Below are 14,650 nucleotides of genomic sequence, written 5' to 3' on the forward strand. Positions count from 1 at the left end.
CCCACCGAGGAGGGCTGCGTGGAGTTCAGCTACCCGGAGCTGCTGCTCTGCAGGGAGGCGCGGGTACGGGACCTCCCCTTCCCTCCCTTCTTCCTCCTCTCCCCTTCCGCCTCCTCCACCGCAGCGTTATCGGCGGCCTCGTCCTGCCGGGATGTTTGTCCCGGCGCTGAGACCGCGTTCGGGGGAGGGGTCGCTTCGTCGAGTAGAGCGCCTCGCATCCCGGCTCTCTGTCCTCTTTCTGCCTGGGTTGTGGTGCGGTGTGCCCTCTAGGACCGGGAGGCTTTTCTGGCAGAGGATGGAGCTGTCCCGTGTGGGGCTGTTGTCTGTGGGCTCTCTGCAGGTGAAGGAGTTGTTAGCCCGGCTCTATTGCCGGTCTTGCGGAGCAGTGGGGTGAGCGTCAGTCCTGGAGGTGCGTTACTGAGTGGGAGTTAACCTCGTTATAACTGACACCTCACCCATAACTATCAGAGCCTTCGCTCAGGGAAAGAAGTTCTTCCTCTTTTTCTTCCAAACAGAAAATACTTAGTACTTGGGCTGTTGTATTTACCCTGCAGACAGTTTTGAGGAGTGAGCGGTATTACCAATCAGCAGGACAGAGTGCTCAGTTAGGAAGGAGCCAGTCACTCTGTGGGATACAGATACTGATGAAGTTGCAGTGTGTGGTTGTTGCTTCTCTTAATTTCTGTTTGATTTTAGAGGAAAAGAGCAGGGGCAGCTGCTACAGAGGCAGTTAGCTTTGGTGAAATCTAAGGGCAAACTTCAGGTAGTGGTGCTGATACTGACGTTGGCTTTTCAAGTCCAGCATAACCACAAGAGTGTTTAAAGGAGCAAAGTATTTATTTTTCTAACAGAACTTAGTGGCCTGTTTACTTCTTGCACTGTACGGGAGGGGTGTAGAAGTGTGTTGTATTCAAATGCTGAATACCTCTGTGACTTTCTGAGTTAAAAACTCCTTGTGTTCTGTCCTACAGCTGCTGTGGGCAAACAGTGCCAGTGATGACTGCTCTGGATTGTAGCAGCAGCCTGGTGCTCTGTGGAGTGCCATCCTTCTGAGCAGTTCCTGTGTGAGGATGGAAGTTGTGGTAGTGTTTCAGAGTGGGCCTGCACATAGAGGCTGACTTTGTCCCCTGATAATCCCCACATTAATAACTGCTTTTTTTTTTGTAGGTTGTTAATATGTTAATCACATAGGGGGGAAAAAAGTATGTTTATGCTTCTGATGAAAACTGCATGTTTTCTGGAGGAAAGTGGGGCAGAAAAAACACTGATGTAGAGAAGTTTTGTTACAACTAAGATCAGATTGATAGAAATAGCGATAGAATTGCTTCATAAGGAATCTCTGACAGTACAGATTGAAGATCAATGGATTGTAATATTGTCTCTTTCTGGACTATGTGGAACAAACCGTGATTTGTAAAACTGTGTCATAAATTGTGATCCTTTAAAAGCAGTTCTGAACTGTTCAAAATCTATTGTGTAGATGTCCTGTCAGTTTAACTTCTTCCTGGTTACAAAGCAGAAACTGAAAAGGCTTCTCTAATATAGCAGAGGGGACTTAAAATCTTGCTTCAGTCAACATGCAAAGATGAGGAGCATGTTTTGTCTAGGAGTAAAACAGGTATCCCACTTCCTTCATGGTTATAGGAAACATAAGAGGAGAACTTGCTCTGCACAAATCAGCCTCTCACTTAATCCCTGGTCATTCTCAGACCAAGAAATGTTGTAACCTGTTCAGAATCCTAAAATAGAAGCAATTATGAAAGGAAGACCGATTCTGCTTGTAGAGTAGAATAACTACGGTGATGTGTAGTAGTTAAGGCAGCAGAGAAAACTGCCTTGTTAAAACAACTTGAGGAAGAATCTTCTGCCCTCTGTCATTGTTCTGCTGATTCTGAGATTTGCTGTGCGTTAGTGGTAAGTAGGTAGCAGTTAATGCTGTAGTTTTAAATGGAGTTTAAGCTTTCAGAACTTAGTTTTGTTAAAGTCAAAATGAACAGTTCATACGAACTTAGTTATCCAAACTGTTTTTGTAGGGTGAAGATTGATGGGGTTTTCTGAAGACTATTGTTTACTACTTATCCCTTATAAGTTACTCAGTTTCCTTGAAGCCATTCCCATTAAAGTTCAACATGACATAATTCAAAACATGTCTTTATCCTGTAGTGTTGCTTGGGGCTGGAGTAGCCAAGAATGGATCTCCAGAGGCTCGCTGTTTTGGAGGGGGAGAGATGTGTAGAAATCTCATCAGTGTACGGGAATAACTGGAAGCATTGATTTAATAGGTCTCTTAAACAGTTAATAAAGAATCCCAAAATTTACTTGACAGATTGAATGCTACCTTTTTTTTTTTTTGTCCAATTTGAAAATTGGATTTACAGCCTGAATGAGAAGCTGATGAAAATGTTTCTGATAAACTTATGGTGTTCTTCTCCTTTGCTTTTTTTAATGCCAGTGAAGAAAGCATCCTTTGGTTGGGTTGTTTGTACATCTTCTGGTAGGAATAACCACATAACATTTTTGTGTAAAACAACATGAAATGGGCGAGCCAGAAACCCAAGTTGGCTTGTGTCAGGCAGGCTGTGAATGTGCTGAAGTAGTAATGTCTTGAAGTTAATGTGAAGTTCAAAAGACTTGACTGCCTGAGTTCTTACATACTGTCAAAACTGAAATTTGCTAATTACTATTTAAAACATAAAACAAAGTAGTCCAGCTGCACCTTTGATGGTTTGGTGAAGAGATGAGAATTAACACTAATTTTTCTTGACCTGTGTTGGAGAATGGCAGTAGAGGCTGAACCTTCCCACCAACATTCTGTTACATATTGTTGCTGTGTGACAGAGGGCAGCAGAGGGGCAGTCTGACAAAATGGTGTCTGACATGGAAATGCATATGAAGCAAAGGTGCATCATCAAATTCCTCCATGCAGAAAAATGGCATCTTTTGACATTCATGAACGCTTATTGAACGTTCCAAACAGTGGATGTGAGCACAGTGAGATGATGGGAGATGTTTCAGTAGTGGTGAAGACAAGCCATGTTCTGGACAGCATTGCTGACAAAAATGCATCACTAATGAAGAAAACTGCTGTTCTGTCACTGAATTTCTCTTATCAGTGTTTGTGTGCTCTTTGTATCTGTTGTATTTCTCCTGGAAATAAATAGGAGGTGTTACTTTTGGAGTGATCTACATAGAATGTGTTTCCCCTGCTAAAAGGAGGAAAAAAAGGTTTCATGAATTGAGCAGTATTTATGTTAATATGTAGCATGCAGGAAATGCATATGTAACTTAGTAGATGTTGTAGGGTTAGCCATAACCCTCTTCTTTTTCTTGTAAGTACTCAATTTCTCTTACTGTGGGGAGAGAATCTTGCTTTTCAGAGCATTGCATGTCGCTTTTTGTTCCATCATTGTCTGCTGTAAAACTTAATTTATTCACTGAGTGGTTCATGTGAAGTAAAGTTAGAGAGGCATCCATAAAGGCCTGCCTATGTTCTGCCATGTTTTAGAACTGTTACCACTCCCACCTCTTTTACTGTATTTTATATAGAAAATTGACAAATGCAGTCATAGGTTTTTTTTTCTGGGAAAAAGAAAAAAAAAAACACCTTTTCATACTCTTGATTACTATTCATTGACTTCTTGTCAGTGGAAACTCAGAAGTGGATGCTTCCTGCTTATTTATACAGCTGGAATATTAAATTATGTTATTCTAGCTGCTGTAGTGGCAGTATTCTAGTATTTGTGCTGTGAATTCTGAAGTTATCCAAACAAGAATGTAGCAGTAAGGAAGTTTGGGGTGGTAAGCTACTTGTTACAGTGTGACTCTGCTTTGTAATTTTTCAATTGTTTTTTTGCTGGTTAGCATACTAGGTACATCTTGTGCGTGGTACTTGAGGATCACAGCACCAATAGGGTAGGCTCCATCGTAAGTTATATTTGGATATATATTTCTCTTTGGATCTCTAGTTCAGCCAACGTTCTCTTCTGCTTATGCTTTTGGTTGAGGTTGCACTGGAATACTTAGATAAATGTGAAGCTGAATCTTTAGTTTTTCGTTTGTCTCTTCACTAGGAGGAGACAAGTAAATGATAACTGAATGGGTTACACTCTTTTGTAGAGCATGAGGTAAGCATTTGGACCGTCTTAGTATAGATTCCCACTACTTAGTCGTTAGAATATACTTTATTCGCTTTTAATAGGTTTTTATTAGACATCTTATGTTTCTCTTGTAATTGAATGAATGCTTCTGCCTTTTTCAGAAGAAATCTGTTCACTCAGAAGATCCTGTTAATGATGAACAACGTGAGCGGCATGAAGTGGAAGCACTAGCCAAGAAGTTTGAGGCAAAATATGTGAGTTTCTGTGCCTTTGTTAAAATATACAATTGTTTAGTTGTGACGGTGCGGCATTAACACCAGGTTTTTGTTGCTCAATAGAGATGTTGATGTAATGTCAAATGACTTCTGTATATGTCAGGGCTGGCCATCTCATTTATATTTCATCTAAGTAGCTTGAAGCTGCTACAAGATTATTAGACAAGTCTGCTAAATAGATTTCTCCATAGGATATTATTGCCTGTGAAGCTATTCTTGGGAAAGCTTCCTATGTAAGGGCAACTGAGTAATAAATGCAGGTCGATATTAGTGATAAATACTGTTGTGCACTACTGAGCAGCTCTTCTCTTAAGGCTGTATACTGACGAATCTTGATGAATTTCTGACTAGTTTGGAATGCTTCCATAGGAAGCTATTATTTAGTAAGTCATCGCTTGATGAGTTTATCTTGTAGCTGCCAGCTGCCTAAAGTTAACTCTGCTGACTCCTGAAAATGTATCGTGAATGACTTGAACAACTTTATATAATATATAAATAATATAAAGAGGCTTTCACTAATAAATGAAGGTAGAAATCAGAAAGTGTTGTCTAAAACCACACCCAAACAAGCCTTTAAGAATTCATATGGGTAGGGTTGGGTGATTAATTCTGAGCTGGCAATCAGAACCTCATCATCGTGCTTCGACATGTTGATATTCTGAATTACTAATAGAGAAGGGAAACAAGAACAGTTCTTTGTATTTTTGCTATTAATATGCATATTGAAATGTTACTTGTTTGATTTTCTTTTTTTTTCCTGGCAAAGGCACACTTTTAGGAGTATCTGGTCTAAATATTCAGTAGAAGCAATTAGTATTTCAGAGTATGTTAGATGTGATATATCACAAAAGAAATCCTTAAACTGAAAAGAATCATTTTCTTCTTTTTGAAGGGATTGACAGAAACTCAATATAGCCAGTGTACCTGAGAAGGCAGTTCCATAATAGTGTTTAGTTTTCATTTGAATGATAAATTACTTTTTGAACTTCAGAGAGAAATATTTCAATTGTACTTTCTAGAAACTCATTTCCATAAAACAAGTTAAGGATTTTAATAATGTTCTAAAACAAGCAGCTTAACTGTAGGAAATGAAAGTCAGTGGAGAGCATGTAAAGCAATGTATGTAGGAGGGATGGGAGTGGTGGAAGCAATCTAATACACATGCAGTGTAGTATGCATGCATATAGATTCATTCATCAAAGCTAAACATGTACATTTATGGACAATGTTTATTATTAAAAATATGAAAACTTAATTCCAGTGCTCAGTAGCATAAATAAGAGGCAAATAGATATTTGTAATCATTAGAAAAGCAGTAAATAACGAACTACTGTTTTACCAGGGTATGAATTCAGGCATGCTTGTGTTTGACTATTTGTGCTTCTAAGGTCCTGCCTTTCCTTATTCTCTGCCATATCTTATGCCCCCCACTGCCACAAAATTCTCAGAAGGCGAATGTCTTCTAGGAACAATTTATTAGAGTAGGACGACTGAGGGTGGAAGGTGCTGGGAGATTGATAGTTCTTGTGTTAGATAGTCGCTATCCTTTCTCTCTTCCAATGCAAGAGCCATCAGTCTCTACTTACACTTCACGGTAGGAAGAATTGCATGTCTGCATGCTGACCCAGTGCAATTGCTCCTGTTCTGACAATATCCAGCCAGCTTCTGAATCTTGAGGTGAGACATTTACTCCCTAGCTTAAACTAGGATAGATATCCCTTGATGTAGATGCTGATTCTCTTTATCTCTCTAATACTTCAGTGTAGAAGTAATCTCATACTGGTTGTACGAGAATGAATGTTTTCTCATGTTTGTAGAAAGGACTATTTCTTTCTTAAACTGATAACGTTTTACTTTCCTATATCCGTTTAAAATTGAGTCAGGTGATCTTCTTTACACAGCAATGATGATGTAGTAGTTGTGGGGAAAAAAAATAATGTGATCTGTGGAAAATAATCTTCCTTAAAGACCTTTTTTTACTTTTTTTTCGTGTAAATATCTGTGCTCATAATTGGTACAGTTTTGGATACATACTGATACCAACATAAACTCTTTTAATAAACTTTTCTGAGTCTGGGTGTGTAAAGTTAATGCACTATTTGTTTACTTGATTATTTATAACTTTATTGTGATGGCTGCAAGTTTTAAAGTGCCAGCATAGAAATCTCTTCCAAATTGCAATTTTCAGTCCTGTTTTCTTATTCTTTAGTAAAATTAAACATCATATGTTGTATGTTGTGAAAACATTATGTTAATCTCAGGTAATATTATACAAAATGTTAAAAATAATAATCCTAAAATAAAATCAGTAGTGGTCAGTTGTAACAGTTCTCTTACACCATAGTAACCTCATGCTTGAAAGTGTAACAGAGCAAGTGTATGCTGATGTTGCCTTTCTATCAGTTTGTGGCTTAATTTCTTCCCTAAGCAGAGGGCTGTGTTTAGCCACTATTCATGTAGTTTTCTGCCATAAATCTGCTAGGCCATCTCCTGAGCTTACTGGTATTTAACGTTGTGTTCCACGGCACTGAGTGGTGTGATGATTGTTACACAAAAACATATTCTGTATAAAATTGTTGGCTAATAAGTTCATGTGGTGCTCCATAATTCACGTATTGTGAGAAAAAGTGAATGGTTTCCTGTTCTTCTCCATGCTGCGTGTGATTCTGATGCTATCATCTAGTCTGTCGTTTCATTCTCCAGCTGAACTCTGATAGTGTACAGTAGCAGCTTTTTACCTTTAAAATCTTTGTTGGCTCACTGTTCCCTTTTTTTGTTCCAATTTCTTTTTTTAAATGAAAGAATATTAGCAGTAGGATGCCCTGATTTATCGGTGATATAATCATGACTTCTGGTTTTGTTCTCTCTTCCTTTTTTTTTTTCCTGTAAGTCCTAATTCTTTCCTTTTTTGACCACTGCTGATTGTCGGGCAAATGTCATAGAACTCCATGTAATGACTCCAGCACTTCCTGAGCAGCATAACAAATTGGGAGCACACTGTATTTGTTGTTAGAGCTGTACTTCCTTTGTGTGGATTACCTTCCTTTTATTATCATAGAATTCAATTTACTATTCAAGTACTGAGAACTGAGTGGTCTCAGTGCTCCTTCAGCTGCCTCTCATATTTACTACACTGAGTAATTTCTGTCATCTATCTCTTTCTCCCCGCCCCCAGCTGTTAGCCTTCTTTGTTGCTTCTACAGATGGATATGTGTTCCTTGGTGACCCATTCATTCCTACCCTTTGGATACAGGCCTTAAACCAGTCATTAATTTGAGTGGACTTTCTCTCTTATCCAGTGATAGTTTACTGTCTTTAAGCACCTTGGGGTCTTTTTTCAAATTCTGAAGTACTGTTTCCTTCGAGCAAAATTATTTTCTGCCCTGGAATGTGTATTCTTGTATCTCCTGGTTTTGTTTTTTAACTTTTATTAATGTGCCCAATACAGAGATGAAATTGACTCATTTCTGAATAGTCTTCCAGGGGCATTGTATTTGCCACTTTCTGTTGTGTGAAGGTTGTTTAAACTTCAGTTATGCTCTATCGTTAAATTAATATTTGAGCTTCTGAACAATTGCATGAGTGCTATCTGCAGCTTCAGGAATTCTCAGTTTGCTCTGGTGTCATGGCTGCTTGTGCTTTGGGACAGAAAGGCTGGAGAAGCTCTTTAAGAAGAGAGGTGAAAGACATCAGTAGTAAAACTTCCCTTAATTATTGTGTAGTAAGCATTGATGCAGGAGATCTCTTCAGTTTTGCCTGTAACATCTAGAGAGACGAACCTATAGACTTTTAACACGCTACCTTAAAAACAGCTTGGTAGAGTCAGGCCTGAAGAAAATTCTCTAACAGTAGGTATGGTGGTTCAGATATTATCATATCTGTTTCTGTCTGAAGAAAGCTTACTGTTTTAATCCTACCTTTACTCACTCTGCTCTTAGAAGACTTTCATTTATTATGCTTGTCCCGTATCTGCGCTGTACTTCCATGAATAACATGCAGTAAAAATGCATTGGGAAATAGCTTTTAAATGCTTGTATGTACTGAAGTAGGCATTACTGCAAAAAGATTTGGAACCCATGAACAAGAACCTCTGTGTTCTTAGTTACTTGGCCTTAAGAGAAGTAATACAGAGGTGGATTGCACTATACTATACTAATGGGATTGCAGAGGTAAAATGCCATAGTGTTCATTAACTTATAGTTGCTGCAGAATCATGAGAATTACAAACTTGCATGAAATGCACTGGAATTTAAAACAGAACACTTAAATTTTACCTCTGCTTTTCTAACAATTTCTTCTTTCATCCAAGTTTTTTTTTAAACAAAAACCTACTGTATGTCTGCATGGCTGTGTATTCCCAAAACATCAGATGAGTAACTTGACTGTAGGGGATAACAGAGCTGATAGAAAAGGTTAGGGGTACTATTAGATTGGAAACCTGAATTAGAAATGGAACTCACCTTTGTGGTTTTTTTCTTGTACAATTGTGTTTATTGGTTTAGTTACACCTGTTTGTTTGCCAAGAGTATATACTTTGCTTATAGTTAACAAACTATTCATGGAAGAGCCTGATACTGTTTTAGTAAAGATGGTGCCCTTAGGCACTTAGCTTTAATAATTTTATATTGACAATTTCCACAGTATGCAGGAGTCAGAAAACTAGGCCTGACATCTTAAGCACTCCTTGTTTGTGTAGCCATAAGTTCAGTTACCCTGCAGTTCGTTTGAGCTTGATTCGACTTTTTACTTAACAGTTACACTTTCATATTAGAAGAGTACTTACAGGTTAAACTAGAGTTTACTTTCTCTTGGAGGTAAGTGAATGCACAATCTACAATGTAGTTTATGGCTTTAAGATTACTCAAGTAACCATTTCATGTCTGGTCCTATCAATTGCAATGACAGCTCTTGTATTTCAAGGTATTTTATCTTACTGTGTTCTTCTTCAGTTATGTTAAATAAATGCTGTAACTTTTTGGAAACTTATACGCTCCATATCTGCAAGCACCAGATCAGTATTTTTCTCTTTTGGCTTAGGTTTCACACTCCTGTAGAAAGGCAATCCATCTCATGTGGGAAAATGTGTTAACAAATGCAAGGCTATTTGTGTTCTCCTTTGTGATGGCCCTGTAGCATACTGAAAGACTTAATGCTACCTATATTATCTCAGTTGTTCTATCACTAACAAAGTTTTTAAAACAGAGCAACGAAACGCATCTCAGCAGAAAATGCTAGGAATACTTCAGTCACCCAGAAACCAGGCGGCTAATGAATAACTTTCAGAAATGATTCTGATAAGGCATTTATACAGCATGTCAGCATGTTTGTAGGAACTCATTCCTACGTGAAAGTTATGCCTTCTGGTTTTTATTTACTTAGACAGTCTTCAAAGGCACATCAAAGCAAAGTAAAACTCTGCTAATTCCCTAAATGACTATCACGCCAGTGTTCTATGTTTTGTAGGCTCTAGTCCTTTGTTTACTTTTTTCCCAACTGGTATAACTTTCTTTTCTTTTCCAGAGTGGAAAGCCCCACAAACATCGGAAGGATCGCCTGCAGGATCTAATTGATATAGGTTATGGCTATGATGAAACAGACCCTTTCATTGATAATTCTGAAGCAGTAAGTAAGCTTTATTAATACAGCAACAAGAAATAAAGTGATCTTTCTTTTTTCTTTTTGATAAAAAGAAGGATAGTGGCAAATACTTTGTACTCAAGTGTAATTAGTGTGAATCCAAACGGTAAGTTACTGTGGGCATCCAATAAATGGTTGTATTTGTAGTCTGAGATCATTTTGTACTGCAGGAGCTAAGAAAGCTGTGACTGTATCACATATTCCAGTTCTAGAAATTGATTTTATTTACAGTGGTCTGAAATTACACTGGGCTTTGTTTAGTTTCTTGTACTAGCCATCTGGATTATGAATTGATTACTGGTGGTAGGTTTCCTGTATAAATTTCGAATACTAGTCTTTTCTCCAGAACCCATAGGGATGCTGAACACCTGAAAATTGAGATAAAATAGGTTTGAGATAAAGCAAGGTTTTACAGCTTTGAGGTTTTCAAAAATCATCTCAGATGAGGTAAGAGAAAAATGCATTAATTCGATGCAGGCAGTACCTATTTGGAGGCTTATAAGAAGGCACTTGAAGATATCGTAAAGGTTATATAGAAAATCGTGAAGGAAAGAGCTTGGAAGAAAGAGTAGATGATAAAAGCTTTGGGAACATCCTATAGTTCTCCTCTGTTAGATGCCAGAAAGGAGTAGATGTTCATTCTTCATTTTTACTTGACTAAACAGTACAAAACCACTAAAAAGCACCACCTGACATGTTAGTCAGCCTTCAGTCTTCTCTAGTGAGTGGCACAGGACCAAGCAGCAACGATGAAGAGGGGAGAGCTGAAAGTTTAAGTCAGAAAGATGAGAGAAGAGGAAATGTAAAGGAAAAAAACACCATGAAAATGAAGTGTATTATTTAACATTTATTATGCTGAGCTAATGAGATAGGAGTCCTGAAAGTTAGAAGACCATTTTGAGAACTCTGTGAACACTGAGCTGTGAGTTTTCTAGTGTATGGCAGTTACTCTGAATACTGCTGAGAACAGTGTGGGTACACAAGGTATGCTGAAGAACTGGTACCTTCTTGAGCAAGAGAAGTCCAGCCATTTACCACAGTGGGTAGCAGGCTGAGCTCATCTCTGTGGATTATTTTGGTGAATGCAATCTGAAGGTGCATGAGCAAGTTGTGTGAAAAGTTTGCTGTAGAAGCTCACCATAACCTTTGTCATCTTTTTTCTTGGCCCAGATTAATATTGACAATGTCATCTAATAACATTTTAAACTATCTTATATCCCTTGGCTTTTGATTGTGCAGCTGGGACCATACTGGGGCCTAAGATGGTATAATTTGCAAAGGTCAGATTCTGATCTTCAGCTCAGTAAGAACAGATGTTTCATTCTTGCTAAGAAAGCAGTTTAGTCTGTGTAGGCTTACCTGGGTATTCACTGTTGCTGAAGACAATCACCCTCACTTCTGAAATATTGTGATAACAATGCCCAAGTTATATTTTGATTTTTTTTTCCAATATTTATTTCATTCTATCATAGATCTTATTTATGCATTGAGTACTTGTAGTACAGATCCCTGTCAAAGCTGAATGGGAGTTCCTGAGATTTGAACACTACTGAGTATTTCTCACACTTTGCCTCCTTCAAGTGCAGTTCTTGTTACCAGTAGCACATCATTAGCTTTGCAAAACCATTTGCTTCAGGTATCTCCCGCAAGAACATAGAAAAGGTAGTTGTTCAAGCACCAGAGGGTTATATCATGTGGAAGCTACTGGGGGAGAATGGTATATTCTCTGAAGGCTGCTCTCCTGAACAAATCATTATGCCTTGTCTGAATTCATAATACAGACTAGTGAAATGCCATCTCTGTATGCCAGCTGCAGTCTTAACTCCCTGTTGCTGAGCTTAAGGGCTCTGTAGTGTGGAATCTTAGTTCAGCAGAATCTCTTGTTCATTCTCTGTCAGATGCAAATGGAAATTGTGTAGAAGGGAAGCCTGGATGTTGAGTTTGTTCATCTTCTCTGGACAGCTATTAAATCACTGAGAAACAGCAGAGCTAGGTCCAGCCTAGACATATTTCCTTTTGAAATACATGCTTTCTTAAAAATAAAAAGCTATAATGTCTAGGGTACGTATGCTTGGAAACAAGTATGAGTACCTCTTCAATTGTTCCAGGATTGGAATCCTTTCATGTCTTTCTGTATCCCAGGCAGGATAAGCTTCCTTAGAATGGTAGTCCTTGTCACAGAAGTGAAAGAAATGCTGAACTCTTTGGCAATGAAACAGGTTTATTCTGTACCTTTAGAGAGGTCTTCCTTTTAAAAACAAATGTTGAGATAATGCTATCAAATGCTATTGAAAAAATCAAACCAGTAGAACTAAACCTCTTTTTTTAGTAGACACTCTGAGTTAATGACTCCTGCTTTCTTTGAATCTGTTTGCAAATGAAGCAGTTTTTTACGTGCAGTGAAGAGGCGTATATAACAAGTGGCATGTATAACTGCATTTGGTTTCTGCAGGAATCAAGTTGGTCATCATTTTATTCCTTGAGAGGGGAGGAAACAGGGTCAGTTTCAGGGACTCTACTAATGACATGATTGTCAAGCAACAGACTTCAATAGGGCTGGAGTACAAACAGCTACAGGGCATGTGTTTCTAGAGGAAGACTCTTGGAAAGCACTGATTAAAGTGGACTTCCTCTAAGCAAAGAGGGTTTTTCCAGTCACGTTCCCTAAAGGGCACTGATACTTGCCCTGATAGAGTAGGTTGGGCTTGGGGCTGTTTGGCTAGGCCTCTAGTGCCCCATCTTCAACTGAAAAGAAAGTTGCCTGAGATTCTTACTGATCTTACAAATCTACTTTGATTGTTCTCTCTGGAAAGAATCAATTCTTGCCTACTGAGTATCACAGAATTGTAGGGGCTGGAAGGTACCTCCAGAGATCATGGAGTCCAGCTCCCCTGCAGAGCAGGTTCTCTACAGCTCTCTGCACAGGTAGGTGCCCAGGCAGGTCTTGTATATCTCCAGAGAACAAGAATCCATAACCCCCCTGAGCAGCCTGTTCCAGTGCTCCATCACCTTACTGTGAAGACATTTCTTCACATATTGGTGCAGAACTTTCTATGATCAAGTTTATGGCTGTTTCTCCTGTTCCTACAGACCACTGAAAAGAGGTTGGCCATGTCTCTTTGATTCCCTCACTTAAGACATTTATAAACATGAATCAGATCCCGTCTGAGTCATCTTTTCTCAAGGCTGAACAGAATCACAGAATCGTAGGGGTTGGAAAGGACCTCCAGAGATAGAGTCCAACCCCCCAGCCAAAGCAGTTCCCTACACCAGGTCGCACAAGTAGGCGTCCAGGCGGGTCTTGAATATCTCCAGAGAAGGAGACTCCATAATCTCCCTGGGCAGCCTGTTCCAGTGTTCCGTCACCCTCACCGTAAAGAAGTCCTTGTGCACACTTGTGCAGAACTTCCTATGCTTCAGTTTCTGTCCATTCCCCCTTGTCCTGTCTCCAGACACTGCTGAAAACAGTCTGACCTCACCACTCTGCCCTCCACACCTTAGATATTTATAGACCTGGATCAGGTCCCCTCTCAGTCGTCTTTTCTCAAGGCTAAACAGACCCAGTTCACTTAGACTTTCTTTATAGGGGAGATGCTCCAGGCCCTCCGCCGGACTCTTTCCAAGAGATCCCTGCCTTTTTTGTTTTGGGGAGCCCAGAACTGGACACAGTACTCCAGATGAGGCCTTACCAGGGCAGAGTAAAGGGGGAAGATCACCACCTCGACCTGCTGGCCATGCTCTTTTTCATGCACCCCAGAATGCCATTGGCCTTTTTGGCCACAAGGGCACACTGCTGGCTCATGGCCAACCTGTCATCCACCAGGACACCCAGGTCCCTCTCCAGCAGGTCATCCCCCAACTTGTACCGGTGCATGCAATTATTCCTCCCTAGGTGTAAGACTCTACGCTCGCTTTTGTTGAACCTCATCCAGTTTCTTACTGCCCAGCTCTCCAGCCTGTCCAGGTCTCGCTGAATGGCAGCACAGCCTTCAGGCATGTCAGCCAATCCAGTTCGCTCAGACTTTCCTCATGAGAGAGATGTTCCAGGCCCTTAGTCATCTTTGTGGCCCTCTACTGGACTTTCTCCGGGAGATCCTGGTCTTTCTTGTACCAGGGAGTCCAGAACTGGATACAGTACTTCAGGTGAGGCCTGACCAGGGCAGAGCAGAGGGGGAGGATCACCTCCTGGCCACCAGGGGACACTGCTGGCTCACTGCCAACCTGTCATCCACCAGGACCCCCAGGTCCTCCACAGAGCTCCTCTCAGCAGGTCACGTCCCACCCTGCACTGATACTTGCTGTTATTCTTCCCAGGTGCAAGACTCTGCGCTTGCTCTTGTTAAACCTCATTTGGTTTAACAAAGCATTTCCCTAAGTGACAATAATATTTACACCACATCTTCCTTCAGACTCATCTCCTCTTACAGAATAAGAACATAGTTACAGATTGCTATATGCTTTGGATGTATCTAGTATACCTGTTGTTTGAATTTTTTGTCTTCACCCTTGCTGTCCTTCTCCTTGGATAATTTTGTTAGCTTCTAAAGTTCATTTTGAAGAATTGGTTTTCTCTTCATAATACAGCTGAGACAAGTGGGAAATCTGTGCTTCAGGGGATATTTCTGGATTGAGTGTTTTGAT

General features: G+C 39.8%; 1 protein-coding gene across 1 annotated transcript in view; it reads left to right on the forward strand.

Moving 5' to 3' along the window:
* The window catches only part of UBN2 (ubinuclein 2), a gene marked incomplete at its 5' end in the record, with an annotated part of 53,007 nt that continues 38,357 nt past the window's right edge, over positions 1-14,650 (forward strand). Inside the window, 3 exons of the mRNA XM_031552086.1 lie at positions 1-63; positions 4,259-4,351; positions 9,893-9,994. Of these exons, the coding sequence (XP_031407946.1) occupies positions 1-63; positions 4,259-4,351; positions 9,893-9,994 (258 nt within the window). The remainder of the gene's footprint in view (positions 64-4,258; positions 4,352-9,892; positions 9,995-14,650) is intronic.

This window comes from Meleagris gallopavo, chromosome 1 (assembly GCF_000146605.3).
Source record: "Meleagris gallopavo isolate NT-WF06-2002-E0010 breed Aviagen turkey brand Nicholas breeding stock chromosome 1, Turkey_5.1, whole genome shotgun sequence".
NCBI classification, from domain to species: domain Eukaryota; kingdom Metazoa; phylum Chordata; class Aves; order Galliformes; family Phasianidae; genus Meleagris; species Meleagris gallopavo.